General features: G+C 39.2%; 1 protein-coding gene across 2 annotated transcripts in view; it reads right to left on the reverse strand.

Annotated features, from left to right (window-relative positions):
* Window positions 1-20,486, reverse strand: part of ACACB (acetyl-CoA carboxylase beta) — a 107,208-nt gene that overhangs the window by 5,443 nt on the left and 81,279 nt on the right. For both annotated transcript variants that reach the window (XM_089675764.1, XM_089675762.1), the window contains 16 exons: window positions 17,677-17,832; window positions 17,329-17,451; window positions 16,922-17,191; window positions 16,471-16,568; window positions 14,994-15,114; window positions 14,582-14,692; window positions 13,485-13,628; window positions 12,319-12,439; window positions 12,139-12,235; window positions 11,923-12,019; window positions 9,359-9,494; window positions 6,613-6,790; window positions 5,851-5,963; window positions 5,608-5,762; window positions 1,124-1,294; window positions 725-861 (listed from right to left, as the gene is read on the reverse strand). In XM_089675764.1, coding sequence (XP_089531890.1) covers window positions 725-861; window positions 1,124-1,294; window positions 5,608-5,762; window positions 5,851-5,963; window positions 6,613-6,790; window positions 9,359-9,494; window positions 11,923-12,019; window positions 12,139-12,235; window positions 12,319-12,439; window positions 13,485-13,628; window positions 14,582-14,692; window positions 14,994-15,114; window positions 16,471-16,568; window positions 16,922-17,191; window positions 17,329-17,451; window positions 17,677-17,832 — 2,228 coding nt within the window. The remainder of the gene's footprint in view (window positions 1-724; window positions 862-1,123; window positions 1,295-5,607; window positions 5,763-5,850; window positions 5,964-6,612; window positions 6,791-9,358; window positions 9,495-11,922; window positions 12,020-12,138; window positions 12,236-12,318; window positions 12,440-13,484; window positions 13,629-14,581; window positions 14,693-14,993; window positions 15,115-16,470; window positions 16,569-16,921; window positions 17,192-17,328; window positions 17,452-17,676; window positions 17,833-20,486) is intronic.

A 20,486-nucleotide genomic window follows, 5' to 3' on the forward strand; every position in this document is an offset into this window, starting at 1 on the left:
TTCACTCTCCCAGTCAGCACTGAACATTTCTAAACCTTTTGCTTCTGGCAATAATAAATAGATAGGAAAGTATATTATATTTGCTTGTTTTCTACTTGTTTTCACATTTCTTCAGTTACTTCCTGGATTCCATCCCTAGGCATATTATGTCATACCCTCTTTCCTGTATGGCTGAGCTAAGGGCAGATGAATTTCAGGAAGTAAATGCTGCATGAATCATCTGCCCTTACTCAATATGAGCACAGCCAGAAATGCTACGGGGTGTTTTCAAAGTGATTTCTCGACAAATAAAGCATAGACGCCATGATGGCTGGCAGAGTTTGCTTTGAATAATAAAATGAATTAAATAATGATTTTGGTTTGTGGTGCTCAGATGCAGTGTTGTTCCACTTTAATAGGTTATGCTGCATCAAAGGAAGCATGGCACAATACAAAACAGGTCACACGTGGCCTATGATCTGCCATGTGTACTGCTCAAATAAAGTCAGTGGGATTTTGCTAACCTGCATTTGAGGTGGATTTCAAATGCAAGTCAATCACAGGAAAACAAAACCAGCCGACATGAGCGCTAAAAGTAAGGAGTTGATGAGCTAAGGATTAGAATGAGGATAATGGTTAGGAATCTGTCAGAGGCATGGGGACACATGAGTAGGGGGGAAAAAAAGCCCTGTGGGGACAACTACTGCATCAACTTTGGATATTGAAGATCACTGTAGAAACTCACCCTCGAATGTGTTTTAAGGCATAATCTCTCTTTAGGTACTTTATGTTTTCACGAATAGCAGATTTTGCACCATCCTCCTCTTGTAAGTGCTTTTCCAGCCACTCGACCACTACTTGGTTATTGTCCCATAAGTATGTCTGGGGGAAAACAATTATATTAATATGCAACACATCATCCTGACAATCTTAAATACGTTACCCCTAGTTAACAAAAATGAATTTCTATGCCATTCTTTAATCTGCAAAACTTAAAATTGGAACTATGCATGCGAACATCCTCAATAGAAAATTATATAATGGTGGTATGTTGGGTGAATGGGATTTATAGTAAGTGATGATGGTAGATTTCAGTAGAATACTGTAAAATCTAGAAAACTAAATTTGCAAGGTTAAAATATACCTTAACAGCTCCTTCAGTCTCCATGAACCATCGACGAAGCATAGATTGGATATGGATGTCACTGAGCTCACTGTTAGCACAAAGGATCTCCCTCTTCACCTCCTCTTCCAGAAGGAGACGCCGCAGCCTCCAGTACATGAAAGTCCGAGCTTCCTTCCACTCTAAAATATCCTGATAGAAGATTATGGTAAATGTTTACACAGTGTTCAATTCTTCTACAATTCTACATGAACAAATGCTAAACAGTACAATAGAGTAGACAATATAGCCTTATGTTTTTGTTTGTGCCTCAATAATAGGTTTATATATAACATGCTACAACCTAATATACAGTGCATATAAAACGTCTACACACCCCTGTTAAAATGTCAGGTTTCTGTGATGTAAACAAATGAGACAAAGATAAATAATTTCAGAACTTTTTCCACCTTTAATGTGATCTATGAACTGTACAACTCAATTGTAAAAACACACTGAAACCTTTTAAGGGCGATGGTGGGTGGGAAGGAAACATAAAAACTAACATAAATGTGGTTGCATAAGTGTGCACACCCTCTTATAACTGGGGATGTAGCTGTGTTCAGAATTAAGCAATCACATTCAAAATCATGTTAAATAGGAGTCAGTAGACACCTGCCATCATTTAAAGTGCCTCTGATTAACCCCAAATAAAGTTCAGCTGTTCTAGTAGGTCTTTCCGGACATTTTCTTACTCACATCCTTCAGCAAAAGCCATGGTCCACAGAGAGCTTCCAAAACATCATTGGAATCTCATTGTTAAAAGGCATCAGTCAGAAGGGTACAAAAGAATTTGCAAGGCATTAGATATACCATGGAACACAATGAAGACAGTCATCATCAAGTGGCGAAAATATGGCGTAACAGTGACATTACCAAGAACTAGGCATCACTACAAAATTGATGAAAAGACGAGAAGAAAACTGGTCTGGGAGGCTGCCAAGAGGCCTACAGCAACATTAAAGGAGCTGCAGGAATATCTGGCAAGTACTGGCTGTGTGGTACATGTGACAACAATCTCCTGTATTCTTCATGTGTCTGGGCTATGGGCTAGAGTGGCAAGATGGAAGCCTTTTCTTACAAAGAAAAATCTCCAAGCCCGGCTACATTTTGCAAAAACACATCTGAAGTCTCCCAAAAGCATGTGGGAAAATGTGTTCTGGTCTGATAAAACCAAAGTTGAACTTTCTGGCCATAATTCCAAAAGATATGTTTGGAGCAAAAACAACACTGCACATCCCCAAAAGAATACCATACCCACAGTGAAGCATGGTGGTGGCAGCATCATGCTTTGGGGCCTTAGTCAAGGTAGAGGGAATTATGAACAGTTCCAAATACCAGTCAATCTTTCAGCATGACAATGACCCAAAGCATACATCCAAATCAACAAAGGAATTGCTTCACTAGAAGAAGATGAAAGTTTTGGAATGGCCCAGCCAGAACCTACACCTGAATCCGAACGAAAATCTGTGGGGTGATCTGAAGAGGGCTGTGCACAGGAGATGCCCTCGCAATCTGACAGATTTGGAGTGTTTTTGCAAGGGAGAGTGGGCAAATATTGCCAAGTCAAGTTGTGCCATGTTGATAGACTCATACCCAAAAAGACTGAGTGCTGTCATAAAATCAAAAGGCTCTTCAACAAAGTATTAGTTTAAGGGTGTGTACACTTATGCAACCATATTATTTTAGTTTTTTATTTTTACTTCCCTCCACCTAAAAGATCTCAGTTTGTTGTTTAACCATTAGCCGCCCGGCCAATGGCCGTTTGGCGGCTTCAAAAGTGTTCCTGCATTCCGGGTGCACGCCATTTGGCGTGCTCCCGCACATGCGCAGTTTGCGCTAATGCAGAGCGGCACAGCAGCGCGATCTGTCACCGGCCGTGCACCTCGGACACGGCCGATGACAGATCCGAGTACCGGCTCCCGTTGCTGGTACCATGTGACCTGCTGTGACCAATCACAGCAGGTCACATGGCAGTTGTATACAATGGATGGCTTCATTCATGCCATCCATTGTATACTAGTGCCTAGCTGTGAATGGTCACAGCTAATCACATGCACATGTCATGTGATTAGCTGTGACCAAATCACAGCTAAGCACAAAAAAAAAAAAAAAAATCATGAATCGATTTCATTCAGGTAAATGCTTGCTTATAGCAAAGTAATTCTTTGCTATAAGCAAACTGTGTAAAAAAAAAAAAAATATATAAAATACTGATCACTTCCCCAAAGTAGTACAATGTTACTATGGTAACATTGTACTACTTTGGTCATAGTAAAATATGAAAAAAAAATCTTAAAAAAAATAAAAAAAAATGTAATAAAAAATTAAAAATAATAAAAAAAAATATATATATATATTTTTTCATACTGTCACCAGTCAGTGTCCCTGTTCACCGCCATGCCAGTTACATGATGACGCTGTACTGCACTGGTGACAGTATGTAAAAAAAAAATAGTGAAAATAATTTTTTAAACTTTTTCATTTTCCGAAAAATTATGACAAAAAAATACAACTTCAAAAAACTCGCCATGCCTCTTATGAAGTACGTCGGACTGTCTACTCTGCAAAAAGGGGTCATTTGGGGATATCTGTACTGTTCTGACATTCTTGGACCACAAGAAATTAGATTGGCTGTGAGTACTTCAGGATTGATCAATATTCAGATCTATACCATGGTTTGTGAACTCTATAACTTTCCTACAAACTAAATAATACATCCTAATTTGGGTTATTTTCACCAAAGACATGTAGCAGAATACATCTCGGCCTAAATTTATGAAGAACAATTATTTATTTGTAAACGTTTATAACCGAAACAAAGAAAAATGTGGTTTTTTTTCAAAATTTTTGGTCTTTTTTTGTTAATTTAGCAAAAAATAAAAACCCCAGCGGTGATTAAATACCACCAAAGGAAAGCTCTAGTTGTGTGAAGAAAATGATAACATTTTAGTTTGGGTACAGTGTTGTATGACCGCGCAATTGTCATTCAAAGTGTGAGAGCGCTGAAACCTGAAAACTGGCCTGGGCAGGAATGTGTAAAATTGCACGGTATTGAAATGGTTAACTGAGTTGTACAGTTTATAGGTGACATTAAAAGGTAGAAAAAGTTCTGAAATGATTTATATTTGTCCAATTTTTTTACATCACAGAAACCTGACATTTTAACAGGGATGTGTAGACTTTTTATATCAACTGTAGGTGTTATTAATAAGAGCCTGCTATTACTTTGCATTTAAATATTCTTTAGGTCCGTTTTTAAGAGCATGATTTGCAAATTATTATCCTTTAACCGCTTTCACGCCACCCTATAGCAGAAATACTACTACAGGGTAGCACGGGTGCACAAAATCACGTATACAGTATATACACGCGATTTTGCACTTTGGGGTAGGGGGCGCGCACCCTACATCGCACCGCCATTTGCTGCCTCGGCTGTCAATCACCGGGTATGTGAACAATACAGATCTCTCCCCTGTCAGCTCCTGCACACTGCATTGTATGCTATGCAGAGCCATACAAAGCAGTGTGCTTACAGTGTAAAGCACACACAGTAAAACAGCACACAGTTAACCCTTTGATCACCCCACATTAACCCCTTCCTGCCCCGTGCCATTAGTACACTGTCAGGGCTTTTTATTAGCACTGATCACTGTATTTGTGTCACTGGGGATGTCAGTGACGCCAAGTCAGTTTCCCCCATGTCAGAATGCCCGCTGCAGTCCTGCTAAAAGTCGCTGATCACCGCCATTACTAGTTAAAAAATTAAATAAATAAATTCCAGTATATATACCGCCATTTGTAAATGCTATAACTTTCACGTAAACCAATTAAAGTACACGTATTGGGATTTTTGTTAACCAAGACATGCAGCAGAATACATTTTGGCCTAAATTTATGAAGAAATTTGATTTTTTAAAATTTTTTTACTGGTCATGTTTAATAGCAAAAAGTCAAAAAAATGTTATTACTTGATTATATTTTTCAATTGTATGGGTATATCATTTTATTATTTTATTTGCTGGATTAGGAGCGCAACATTATTTACATTTATATTATTGACACATAGATAGAGGATGTGTTGGATGTCAGCGGACCTACACTTATTATAATTGGTGGCTCACAAGTACTGCTCATATAAAAAGTCAAAAATAGTTTTTTTTTCAAAATTGTCGGTCTTTTTTGTTTATAGCACAACAAATAAAAACTGCACAGGCGCTAAAATATCACTGAAAGAAAGCACTATTTGTGGGAAAAAAAGAACTTAAATTTCATTTGGGTGCAGCGTTGCATGACCGTGCAATTGTCAGTTAAAGTAACGCAACGCTGTATCGCAAAAAATGGCCTGGAAGGGGTGGGGGGGTTAAATCCTCTGGAGGGCAAGTGATTGATCTAAAAATACAAATGGAGCCTCTAGTTAGGCTACCTAGGCCTACAAGTGCACATTAGACTTGTGAAAGACTTACTGTAATGACTCCCTTTTCTTGCATTCTTCCAGGAGTGTCATGCAGATCAGCAAACTTCACAGCAATTTGGTGATAGATTGGCAGCAATATCTCCTCTCTAGCCTTTAGCTTCTTTTCCAGATCTTTGCGTTCTGCATCTGACAGCTCTGGAGTACCTGACAGAATATGGAAAGGTAAGCCAAGGCTAGCATTTTATTCCATGTTAAAATGCATATAGTGTTCTAGGGGATATATATCACTCACCAAGCTGTTCTGCAATCTGGGTATAAACTTTGTCTAGTCTTCTCATGGACTTGACCAAGTCCTTTCTTCTGAAGCGAATCTCAACTGTTCCCTCTGCTTCTAAGACACCTCCTCTAAAACCAGTTTTCAAAAGATGTATGTTTAAAAAGTTGTGTTATGTTTTAAAAGGATATTTTACATGGTCATATTGGCAGTATAAATAGCCATTAAACAGAAATGTTTAGATTAATGGAGGGTATACTTCATGTACATTTACAGGAATAAACATATGCGCACACCCAACCAAGCTGCCACCAGGGGAGTACAGGGGAGTTTTGTGACACAGTGCTGCTCTCAGGGGTGCTTCTGAATGCATTGGACAGCAATGGTAGTTATTGGGTTGTGGGTCACCAGATCATTCATTAGCATAGAGGACCCTTGAAATATTTTCTGTATTACTGCTTTAAAATATAGTAGTAAAGTTGAAAATTATTACATAAACAGCTATAGGCATTCTTCTATAGTAGCTGTAAGGGATCCAGTACTATATAAAAAAAAAAAAAGCAATAATCTATTGGTCTTCATACATCCCATTTAAAACATGTCAAGCCATCTGCTTAGCACAACTGTCTAATGTGTACTAGTAGGTCAGTCTGGAAGTATACAGTGCAAAAGGTCAAGTGCCAGATGTTGCAGTCACCATTACAAAAGCAATACCAAGTAGGAAAGCGAAAAAAAAAAAGAAATAGGTGAAGTGATGGAGTGATTAGTGAGACTACACACCTGCTGTCCTTGTCAGCATAAAGCTCCATGTAATGAGGATTAATGGTAGGATCTATGACAACCCAGGATCCTCCTCTTAGCTCCGCAAAAGGTGGGATGTACACCAAAACAGGTTGCTTGAATTCTTTTAGGCTGTCCACAATGTACGCCCCAAATTTTAGCACTTGATCATACATGTCTGGAAAAAACAGTGCACACACAAAAATACAATCAGCACACACAGTACAAAGGTACGGTTTTATAATTCCAATCCTGTCTGTTTCTTGCAAGAGACAAGGTGAAAATCAGCAAGGCAAAAAACACATCCATTACTAATGTCACCTTCCACAGGTTCCTGATCAACAGCTGCTAACTGACACTGGGTCACACTGCAAACAGTATGGGGTAATGTGTGACAAGAAGGAAAAGGGAGAGAAGAGGGAAGCAACATCCTTTCACTCTACTGCTTCCAACTGTCAATCACCACAGTGTTACAAAGGAGCAGGATACCAAATGTCACCTCTGGCAGGACAACAGGAACAGATGTTAGCTTCAAACCTAGGCCAAAAGTAGTTTGTATCATAAACATATTCTAGAACAAGGATTTATTATGTTTAATACAACAACCGTAGTTGGCATTAGAGAAAACAAAATCTACTGTGGAGTAAAGAGACAACCTAAGATGACACTGCAGTTAGCATGTACCCATTCATAGCAAAATGTTAAACAAAATATTGTATTATAAATGGGATATGCATATGACCGCAATTTTTAATTTTAGGAGTAGGATCAATATATAATAATGGAGAATGGTCCAAACAGCAGGGGTATGTCATGGTATTATATCGAATGTAATGGGGATACGCATCGAACTGGATTGTTATCCAGTCATTGTATCTAACCCCCGTTAGCACTGAGCAATTAGTACCCAGTCTCCCATAGTCCTTAAAAACATCATGACTGGTGCGTTTTTTCTGTATAGCATTGTAATTGATGCGTTTTTTGGAAATATAACACCAAATTGGTTATTTGGAGCCCATGTAACTACCCCAACAGTGTCTAAGTAACTGATTTGATTATTGTCATTGTTATTATATATTTTTATTATGTGTTTCACATGTTGACAGTCTATGACAAATTTTTCTTTATAGGCATATGTATGCGTTTATGAGTTGTATGTATATATATATATGTGTATGTATGTTTCACCACCAGGGAGCCCTTTTGGACTCTTAAGGGTCTCCGTGGTCGTTTGCGACATATACATATATATATGTATATATATTTTTTAAAATCAAGATTGCATGATGATGGTGGCATACATGATGATACACATAGTTCTCATGTGGTTCTTTGTAACACATGAGATAAGGTTTTCTCTAAAGCCTTACATGTTTAGAATACATATCCAACGCGCCCTATATATATCTTTTTGGTTCCTGTGCCCATATAAATACATTGAATGTGTACCATCTAAATTGGACCACACAAACATGGCGATTCTGTTCCGCGCATGCGCACTTGCGCACCAAACCCATAGTAATATGGCGCCGATCTGAGGCTTTCGGTCCGCGCATGCGCACTTACGCACCAGCCTACGGCAACATGGCGCCGGTCCGGAGGGATCTGCGCTTCTTCTTCTTTTCTTTCCCTACTACCAGGTGGACATAAGATGTGGGGGAAGGAGGCAAGCTCCCCTACACCTGCTTGCCATACACCCCTGTACATTAGGGTCCACCACGGTTACACACGCGCGGCAGACGCCAATATGATTTTGACCACATAAAAATGGCGCCCGGACGCCCGCACAGTAAGCGCCGGACCCCGGCAAAATGGCGCCCAATCATTTTTTAAACACATAACACTATATATACAGCTCCTGTGACGTCCGGCAGCTATGGCTCTTATCCCTTCTGATGATGTACGTGTGATACGAAACGCGCGTCAAGGAGGAGCCCCTGCTAGCCGTGACGTCAAGCCGCCAGATCAAGGAGGTCCGGCGGCCACTCATTTATACCAGCTGGTCAGTGTATATTTATCATGTCCTTTGTGCACAAGGATTGATTTCACAACGATATCCATGCTAAGTGTTTCTTGTTTTAACTTATAATAAATTCGTTTAACATTTGACCTAAATACTACACTATGGGTACTCCTTTCTGCTCCGCACCGAGCATTTAACTCTTTAGGATCGCAAGGCGATTGTTCCAGGGCCCTGAATAAATTCCAGCTGATCCTGTTTGGAGCCAGGCTTATCATAAGGGATCCCCAGATGTGACACCCCTCTTCACGGAGCCATTCGATCTGAGCTTCTTTCCATCTACAACTGGAGCGACCTTTGGTGTATATGACACAAATGCGCAAATAAATTGTGCTTCCGGTGAGTGCGCAATTTACCTGTGGTTCTGCATAACGCCGGACTATATATACTACGGGGATCTTATCAAGCCTTCTTCTATTCATTTGTGGCTTTTTTTGATCACTGAACTTTCATCGGACCATTATTGTATTGTTTATTTTGCAATTTTATTGTGCGTTTATATTAAGTAGTGGAGGCGTGTGTGGTACGCGCCTACACTGCATTTTTATTGGGAAGGTCACACACATCATATGTGGCCTATACCGTTTGCTAAGATTTAAAGAACTTTGCACCATACATACTGGTGCAATCATACGTTTATATCACTTTTTAGCGCTGCACTATTTGTTATGTAGGATCAATATATAATTTATAGAAATTTTGAATCGCAAATTGTAAGAGACTTACCTTTCATACCCCCAGAAAATCCTCTCCAATTTGCAAAGATAATTAATGGCAGCTTCTCACGGTTAAAGTCCTTAATTGCCTGCGCAGTCTTAAATGCAGAATCTGGGAACCAAACCTGTCCAGCCTGTTGAATGATCTAAAACAAACCATCACATCTACATTAAAAATACAAATAGAATCTGTTTAATAAATTACTGACCTCATTTAAAGCTCACATCCAGACATTTTTTTGTATATTGGGTAGAGTATAGAGAGGGGTTAGGATCTTTGTCAGGTTTTTGAAATTCACAAAAAATGACCCAAGTTCAACTCTTGCCCGCTAAAAAAAAAACTGTTGCTGTCCAATCAGAGCAATTTATCATCATCTCACCTCCTCTCCCTGTGACACAGACAGCAACACCCACCTGCAAATGTATTAACCCTTCCATATTCTACTCCTATTTAAAAAATACACCTTATTTTGATGGACAGTTATGTAAAATATGTACCCAAGCCTGTTCCCTGTTTTCTAGATCTAAAATACACTGGTTCCCTTGTTCTGGTGACTGTAGGTATTTGTATGAGGCTTTTAACCACTTGCCTACCAGGCACTTATACCCCCTTATTTACCAGGCCAATTATCAGCTTTCAGCGCTGCCGCACTTTGATTGACAATTGCGCGGTCATGCAACATTGTACCCATATGAAATTTTGATCATTTTTTTCTCACAAATAGAGCTTTCTTTTGGTGGTATTTAATCGCCACTGGGCACTTTACTTTTTGCGCTATAAATAAAAAAAGTGCAAAAAATTTGAAAAAAAAAAAAAAAGTTTCTCTGTTTCTATTATAAAATTTTTCAAACAGGTAATTTTTCTCCTTCACTGATGTGCGTTGATGAGGCAGCACTGATGGGCACTGATAGGCGGCACTGATGGGCACTGATAGGCAGCACTAAAGGGCACTGATAGGCAGTACTAATGAGGTGTCACGGATAGGCGGCACTAATATGCAGCACTGATAGGCGCACTGATAGGTGACACTGATGATGGGTACTGATAGACGGCACTGACTGGCATCATTGCTGGGCACTGACTGGCACAACCGCTGGACACTGACTGGTGGCACTGACTGACAGAACTGCTGGGCTGCACTGGTGGGTGGCACTGGTGGGCAGCACTGGTGGGTGGGCACAGGTGGGGTGGCACTGGTGGGCACAGGTGGGTGGCACTAGTGGGCACAGGTGGGTGGGCACAGGTGGGTGGCACTGCTGGGCACAGGTGGGTGGCACTTCTGGGCACAGGTGTGTGACACTGCAGAGTGGCACAGGTGGGTGCACTGCTGGGCACAGGTGGTGCACTGCTGGGCACAGGTGGGCGGAGCTAGTGGGTGCACTGCTGGGCACAGGTGGGCGGAACTTGCGGGTGCCACTGCTGGGCACCGATCATCAGGGCACTGATCATCAGTGCCCTGAAGATCGGTGCCGATCCTCGCTCTGACAACTGCCGGTTCTCTGCAGTACTTTCCTCACGATCTGACAGCGTGAGGAAAGTGCAGCCGAGAACCGGCACTTGCATTTCCCTCTGATCAGCGTGTCATTGGACACCGCTGATCACGTGGTAAAACGCCGCTGTGATTGGCCTTTTACCACATCACGTGATCAGCTGTGTCCGTAGGACACAGCGATCACGGAGATCGCCGGGTGCGCGCCCCCTGGGGCGCGCAGGAGAGCGCGTTCTGGGAGGACGTCATATGACGTCCACTCAGAACTGGCCGGCCGCAGTGCAGCCGTCATTCGGCTATCTGCGGTCGGCAACAAGTTAAAGGCTTTGTTTCAGGCCATTATGGGCTCAGGGATTGAAGAATCACCTGCAACCACTGAAAGAAGGAAAACAATGGACAGTTGGCTCAAGCACTGTAGCATCTGTGGTCAGGTGACAGGGGAATGGGGTTGCATAAGGGATCAGGTGGCCGCATCACTTGTTACAGTAAGTAGCATAATAACAGAATAGCCAGTATGCCTGTGCATTAGAGGTGCTCATCATCAGGTCTTGACATGATTCTGCAAAAGATCACTTATTGCTTCCAAACCTAGCAAGTGAGCAGTACAACTGAAGAGTGAATCTCTTATTACCTTCTATAGTTGATAACAGTTATGCTCACAGGCACTCTAGTAGGGCAAAAGAAAAGCTAAGCTTTGTGGTTCATATGCTTTATTGCACACCATTCATTTATGCACTAAGAGTGCAAAGGTGTGACTCTAGTCTTGAAAGAATCATACTTTTGAATAACTATCTGCATGTCGAGGACATCTCCAAAGAGAAGCACAAAAAGGTACTGCCTGATCTGATTAATTAGACAAAACAGGAATTAGTCAATGATTTTTAACCCACTGACATCCTGATACCTAGCATTCATGGAATGTAAAAGTTTTGTGTCTATTTTGATACAGGTTGTTATGTTATCTCATGAGAATTGTCCAAGTTATGAAACACTTTATGCCTGTGTTTAAGTACCATAACAACTGTTCTGTATCACCATGTGTCAACTCGCTGATTTTTTATTTAGGAGAGATTAGTAAAATTACCTTAGCTTCAGAATCAGGATTTGCTGGATCAGCAGGCACGGCCATTTCTACGCTTCGGGTCTCCACAGCAATAACTCCAAGAGGTATTCCCCCCAGCCTACAAAGAAAATGGAAACAATCTCACAACATGAACTAAGATTTAGCTGGTGATTGACAAGTATACAATCCTAAATGAGTAAATAAATGTTCGAATGACTGGCATGATGTTGACGTTACCTTGCTCGTCCTGCCACAACAGTTTGTGCCCAGCGCTGCATGATCTCCATGAAGCTTCCATGGTCAAAGAACCCGCTCTGCCATACCCCTTTGGTGGCTAAAGATAAAAAGTTTTCCTTGATTAAATGAATTTTCAGAAATTTAGTACGCTGACAGACTGGGCACATTTTATGCACTTACTAGGATGAACTCTCCCAGCCAGCATCCAGCGAGGATCATATGGAGCCTTTGTAGGTGTGAACTCAATTGGACGATCAATTGGATCAACAGGACAGATGACTGGAACTGGACTGTGCTTATCCTTCAGAGACAAACATACCAGATGTTTAACACCAGATGTGTTGCAGCTACACTGACAGGGATTTTTACAGCAGCCAACAATTCAAAATTCTTTATTGCTAACAACACCATTGTATTGAACAGAACTGTATTAAAGTGCCACTTGTGACTTTCCAATTGGGTTGTATTAATACAAAAAAAAAAGTAAACAGTGCAATGCTTAAGGATCGGCACATATTCACTGTCTCTCTCAGCGCACTCCAGTGCCCATGCAATCAGTGTGGCTTGCTGGTATGTATGAGCCCTAATTCTACACAAAAACATGATAAAAGCATTCTATAACACACGAGCTGGAACCATGGAACAGCCAAATAAAAATCTACAGCTTTTATAGTATTTGTCTTTCAGGAAGGAGTTGATTGGTTGGTATGAAACAGAAAACATTATGGTTTTCAGACTCGTTTGAAGTGGATCTAAATCCAAAACCAAAAATGTAATATATTGTAGCTTACTAATCCTTAGATGTGGTGGCTACATTAGTTTTACCCTTGTTGAAAAGGCAGAATTAACAATGTTATCTCTAATTACTAGTCCCAGCAACTAGCATGTACTGTAATAAACTAACAATAGCAGACATGTCTGTAGTCCAGTATGTGTGACAACTATGGCTGTTCCCATAGATACAATGGAGAAGTGAGTACGTATAAAAAGGAACAGGAATAGTGCTATTGCTGAAAAAGAGGTGTCTGATAAAGAAAATGCAGGCAGTGACAACTTCGAAAAAACTTTTAGATGTCTTGCTTAGGAAGCAGAGTATACAGGGCTGTGGGAATTGTTAGAGAATAAAAATCACACATACACACATAGGTTGAACTGGATTAACCTGTGCCTTGTTTAACTATGTAAGGACTTGTAAACTGTAATATGGATATAGATAGGAATAAAAAGGAATATTTTAAAATAGAAAGAAAAACAGTAACTAAATGCACTTTAATATATTCTTGCCTATTTATACTTGCTTTATGCCATAACATTTGATGATGGTAACAAGGACAAAATCACCTTACCTTTGGCATATAGGAGAGCCACTGAAGAATTGTATACACTCCCTCAAAATCATCGGGAACCATGGTGTGTGACACCCCATTATTACACATGATCTGTACACCTCCCAACTGGTTATTTGATGTATATACTTCACGACCCAAGACCTGAAATAGTAGAATTCATAGCTATAAACACTGTTACATGTATTCCCAATAAATATATACATTTCCTGAAATACCGTAATCAAATTTTTTAAAATTAGTAACATATTTTTTATGGTGAGACAATTACAAAATATTCATAACAAAAGGAAAAGAGAGAGTGCACAAGCTCATAGTGCAGTTACCTTTAACCACTTGCCTACCGGCCACTTTTACCCTCTTCCTGCCCAGGCCAATTTTCAGCGCTGTCTGACTTTGAATGACAATTGCGCAGTCATGCAACACTGTACATTTTGTTTTCACACAAAAAGAGCTTTGTTTTGGTGATATTTAATCACCACTTGGTGTTTTATTTTTTGGTAAACAAAAATGGAAAAAAAATTTTTTCTTAGCTGCTATTATAAAATTTAGCAAACAGGTAATTTTTCTCTTTCACTGATGTGCGTTGATGAGGCTGCACTGATGGGCACTGATGAGACGGCACTGGTGGGCAATCATTGAGACACTGATGGGAACTAAAAGGCAGGACACCGCAATAACAGAGAGCGGGTGCGTGGTTCTGGGAGGACGTCACATGACACCCTCCCAGAACTGGAGGACACCGCTGTACCCGTCATTCTTCTATAGTGCGGTCAGCAAGTGCTTAATAAAACACTGATAAAAACAAACATAAAAAGATTGCACTCACAAACAGAGGCCTGTATTTGGCACGACATCCATAACAATTGCTTGATAGCAGCTATCTGAGCTAAAAACTTAAATGATCCAGTCCTCTGTGAACACTGAATGTGCACAAGCCTCTGTTTGTGAGTGCAATATTTGTATGTTTGTTTTTATCAATGTTTTATTGAAGGTAACTACACTATTATCTTGTATGCTCTCGCTTTGCCTTTTTGTCTTGTTTTCAACTTCCAGCACTTTGTACTTTTTAGAGACATTGCAGTATTAGTACTTACTTTGTTCAGAGCACTGGCTCCTGTCAAGATTATGTGAGAATTCTCTACTTGTATAACACGTTGTCCCAGCCTCACCAAGTAGGCCCCAATTCCAATTGCCCGACAGGTAACCTTATATAAAAATAGAAATATGAGTGTGAATCTGCATATGCTGATCTGATTTAAAGAATACGGAATAAAAATATTTTACATTCACATATTATAAATTCAATCCCATATAGGAGTTTTAAAAACACATACTGTATATATCACCGTTTATATTGTGTTACTGTTGGTGTTCAGCATTATTTGTGGATTTCACGTACTGTAATGCAATTTGTTTTAAGAATTTTGCTTTGAAAATATGTGGTAACACATGCATACATAAGGACATATTTACTGTAAAACTGAAAATATAGACAAGAACACATACCATGCTGATGGTAACAACCTCATCATACGCTAAGGAGGATTCCCCAGCTATTGTCCCGGACCCTCTGAGGTTTTCCACTCCAATTCCTTCTTCTTTCCCAATTATGTCAGTTAGCATGTACCTGAGAAGAAGAAACAAGTATATCACCTCTCAGAATCCACAATACCACCATATGTCTGTAAACATTTTAAACACTTATTTTCTGAATAGTTGTATGAACCATATACCAGTTTTAATATTACGTTTTTTTTTTTGTTTAATGTTTGCCATTTCATCCATGGTTGCCATTAAGCCCCAAAGTGGGAATTCAGGTGATGCTTCTGAAGACCTAGCCGCATGAGCCCTTTCAGCTCCCATTTACGAGACTGCTCTTTACCCCCAGTTAACAGCCTGCTCCTTTTTGCCTGAAAACTGATAGCACAGAAATGGTTATCTCCCAATTCTCCAACGCATGCCCAGTTACAGAAAGAAAAACTTTCTGCAGGAAAAAATATACAAGATCAATTCCGAAGTACAACCATTTGATAATACCTTTTTATATTTATTTTTGTAAGTCTTTTGTCACCTTAGAACATCTCTATTATAAAAAGGAAGGCGAATTCATAATGTTTCTACGAGGAACAAATATTTCATCATCTATTGCCAATTTATTGTTCTCACCACCATCATATCAACTATGGGTAAACTGTACCTCTGTTGACAATACATATTTTAGGGGATCGGGAATGCAGTATTTATATGTATTTCTGCTTGTTACAATTTCTTTTTGGATGTTTCTGTAACTCCTCTTTGCCTAACATTTGTATCTGTATCAGTGGTGTTCAACAAATCTCTATGTACGTTTTCTTTTTATGTTGTAAAAACTTAATTTTTCCAATAAAAAAAAATATATTTTATTTACATTTTTTTCTAAATAAAAGAAGGTATTTAAATATGCATAGAATAAGAATCAGTGGATCGGGACTGCACCCTTGTTCCACCCATGAATCTATCCTCTTCCTGGAAATTTAAAATTTTCTATATACTTCTTTATGTAGACTCAGTTGAAGGTGTAAGCCAAGAGGATCCAGTATCCCTGCTTCTTATGATTTAAACCAGAGGATATATAAGTGAATGATATTTGACCAAGACTTTCACCTCCTGCCATTCCACCATTCATTCTGGTGGTATCTATCTACTTAACATGACCAACAAAAAGGAGATGCATAAAAAGTTGCCTATAAATATGTTAAATAAGAGTCTATTCACAACACAACACTGCTTGCTGTTACACAAGTTGTGTTGTGGTATGTTAGTCTATTCAAAATGGATGAGTCAAAACACACAGCAATGCATGCAAAATTAGAACAGGCTGCATGTTATCTCAGCACAGAAGACACCATGCATTGTGATGCGCTGCGCTGCAGCACATCAAAACATGTATGGTATCACAACGTAATAATGCGTGTACCATAATGCTTTAATAGATCATTAGTACCTGGATTCTCCTTCATCTTCCACGTGTTCACAGTGTACAGAATTCATCGAGCTGATCCGTGTGTAATCCTGAGGAGTTAGGTACAAATATTTGAAGCCCTGAAAAAAAAAACATTGAATGAATGAAAACGAAGAACTTTAGCAAACATAACAGAGTAAAGTTAAAAACTAGCAATCAAAAAAGATGATATATTTAGACCTTACCAGGCCCACATTGCAATTGTATTGTACCATAAAATAAAAAAATCATTTGTCTATAAATGTTTATTTGTAATGAAGTGAGCTGTAAACAATTGTAAAGCGTAATTTTATGTCCTATTACCACTGGTAGCCAGTAAGATCTATACATAAAGCTATGGGTGTGAAAACATGTAAAATTACTTCTAATCAAAGCAAAAGTAAATTAAAATAACAGAAGAGACCACAATGTGCAGCTAGTTTTTGCATCATACCTTGTATGGGTCAGAGGGGTCATTCCAAGCCACATGAAACATATGTCTGAGTTCCTCAGCAAGTCCTATCCGCGCACCACTGTTGGCCGCAATATAAATTCGTGGGATCCCTTCCTTTCTGGCAAGCTCTGAAGCTCGTAAAAACAGCAGATCTTCCTGTGGCCCAAAAGAGCCAATCTTGTAGGTGATATCATTACAAATAATTATAACATCACGACCTTTTGGATACTCAGGAGTCTTGAGTTTCATCTTGAAAGCCACCATTCCGACCTAGTAAACAGGTTATAGAGAACAAATTGTCAATTGATTAAATTTTATTTACGCCACAAGTTAGTTACAAACTGCAATTTACAGCTATGGTTCTTTAATGAACGATGGCCATGATTAATGTCAACTATAAACCTTACCTCATTTCCTCCTGGTAATCTGTTCAGCTGAACCAACTGACCCTGGCTGTCAAGGACCAGCTCTGTGTAGGTAAGGATGTCAGAGGAACGTGGTTCACCAGAACCCCACAGTTTAAAAAGAGCCTATGGAAACAATATGCAACATCTATGGTAGTCAACAAAACAAAATTAGCTTCAAACTTAAATAATCAACTCACAGTAAGCATTTGCTTGGATTTTAATACAAAGCAGTAACTACAACTAGCACTCACAAAATTGAAGGATTTACATTTCAATAATCCCTATTGTAATTCAAAAACAGCCAGCTTATTTCCTAGCATGCTCATTATATATCCATATTGGTCTTACCTGTCTAAACATTTCTGGGAAGTCATACACATAGGTGGTCCCTAGAGACTGAGCCTGGAATCTCTTTGACTGCAGGAGATCTTTGGTTACATAAGGGGTATTAATCAGCATACCATGCATGTGTCCATGTTTGTCTCCGTATGAATGAAACATAATCTGTTGAGAAAAATAAAAGATTTAACATTCTCAGTAAATTCTTCGAATAAATGTATGCATTAAATAAAAAAATAAAATATTATATATATATACACATATATATATACACATATATATATATATATATATACACACACACACATATATATATATATATATATATATATACACACACACACACACACACACACAGTGGGGATCGAAAGTTTGGGCACCCCAGCTAAAAATTTGTATTAATGTGCATAAAGAAGCCAAGGAAAGATGGAAAAATCTCCAAAAGGCATCAAATTACAGATTAGACATTCTTATAATATGTCAACAAAAGTTAGATTTTATTTCCATCATTTACACTTTCAAAATAACAGAAAACAAAAAAATGGGGTCTGCAAAAGTTTGGGCACCCTGCAGAATTTATAGCATGCACTGCCCCCTTTGCAAAGCTGAGACCTGCCAGTGTCATGTATTGTTCTCAATCATTGTCTGGGAAGACCAGGTGATGTCAATCTCAAAGGTTTTAAATGCCCAGACTCATCTGACCTTGCCCCAACAATCAGCACCATGGGTTCTTCTAAGCAGTTGTCTAGAAAACTGAAACTGAAAATAGTTGACGCTCACAAAGCTGGAGAAGGCTATAAGAAGATAGCAAAGCGTTTTCAGATGTCAATATCCTCTGTTCGGAATGTAATTAAGAAATGGCAGTCATCAGGAACAGTGGAAGTTAAAGCAAGATCTGGAAGACCAAGAAAAATATCAGACAGAACAGCTCGCAGGATTGTGAGAAAAACAATTCAAAACCCACGTTTGACTGCACGATCCCTCCAGAAAGATCTGGCAGACACTGGAGTTGTGGTACACTATTCCACTATAAAGAGATACTTGTACAAATATGGTCTTCATGGAAGTGTCATCAGAAGAAAACCTCTTCTACGTCCTCACCACAAAAATCATCGTTTGAACTTTGCAAGTGAACATATAGACAAGCCTGATGCATTTTGGAAACAAGTTCTGTGGACCGATGAGGTTAAAATTGAACTTTTTGGCCGGAATGAGCAAAGGTACGTTTGGAGAAGAAGGGGCACAGAATTTAATGAAAAGAACCTCTGTCCAACTGTTAAGCATGGGGTTGGATCAATCATGCTTTGAGGTTGTGTTGCAGCCAATGGCACAGGGAACATTTCACGAGTAGAAGGAAAAATGGATTCAATAAAATTTCAGCAAATTTTGGATGGTAACTTGATGCCATCTGTGAAAAAGCTGAAGTTAAAGAGAGGATGGCTTCTACAAATGGATAATGATCCTAAACACACCTCGAAATCCATGGGGGATTACATCAAGAGGCGTAAACTGAAGGTTTTGCCATGGCCTTCACAATCTCCTGACCTCAACATCATTGAAAATCTATGGATAGACCTTAAAAGAGCAGTGCGTGACAGACAGCCCAGAAATCTCAAAGAACTGGAAGACTTTTGTAAGGAAGAATGGGCAAAGATACCTTAAACAAGAATTGAAAGACTCTTGGCTGGCTACAAAAAGCATTTACATGCTGTGATACTTGAGAAAGGGGGCAGTACAAGATATTAACTCTGCAGGGTGCCCAAACTTTTGCAGACGCCATTTTTTTGTTTTCTGTTATTTTGAAAGTGTAAATGATGGAAATAAAATCTAACTTTTGTTGACATATTATAAGAATGTCTAATCTGTAATTTGATGCCTTTTGGAGATTTTTCCATCTTTCCTTGGCTTCTTTATGCACATTAATACAAATTTTTAGCTGGGGTGCCCAAACTTTCGATCCCCACTGTATATAAACTAAAATATCCTGCAGACATTTCATTATAAAATAGCTTCACATTGTACTGCCTTCTATACACATACCTACCATGCCTAGCAAGTCATAACAGGAGACTGTTATTACTAGTAATCAGACAGACTGGACTTTTTGTGAAATCTTCTGTTTATCGCTACTGGAAACAACAGAAATACCCAGCCTTAATAGTGGCATTGACTGACTTGTAATAAATGGTGGACATGTATACTGAAAACCCATTGCATCATTTTGCTCTGATAAACTGAATAAAAAGCAGCCACTCAGATATATATACTGGCTGGTTCAAACACTGCTGCTTCTTGCTGGATGACTGATAAGACCATGTCAAGCCCATTCAAATATCCACACATTTTTCCCAGAACCGCATAACAATATAAAGAATCACAAAACAAATGATCACAAACTGGCTTCAGCTGGCTCTCCACCCATCAGGAGAGCCCCTCTAACATATTTCACTCATGTAGGGCGTAATCATAAAGGACTTTTTTCGTGAAATCCTCTGTTGATCTTTAGTGAAAAGTATAGAAATCCCAAGTTTTATTGAGGACATTGACTGACTTCTAATAAATGGTGGCCATGTATGCTGAATAAACATGGCATCATTTTGCTCTGATTACTTACTAGATAACTAGCTTCAACATTGTTATCGTTTAAGATGTGCCTCACCTTTTAAGATTTTGCAAGAACTGCTTTTATTTAACTGCAGAACTGTGGTTCCTATAAGATTTTGTTGAATGCAGCTTTCCATGTGCATGTACACACATTGTATGCTGTGGTGACTATCAATCTTATGTAATGTTCATCTTCTACATACTTAATCTGGGCC

This window comes from Staurois parvus, unplaced genomic scaffold, assembly GCF_062004578.1.
Source record: "Staurois parvus isolate SC_StPar_1 unplaced genomic scaffold, SC_StPar_1.0 ptg000158l, whole genome shotgun sequence".
Classification (NCBI taxonomy): domain Eukaryota; kingdom Metazoa; phylum Chordata; class Amphibia; order Anura; family Ranidae; genus Staurois; species Staurois parvus.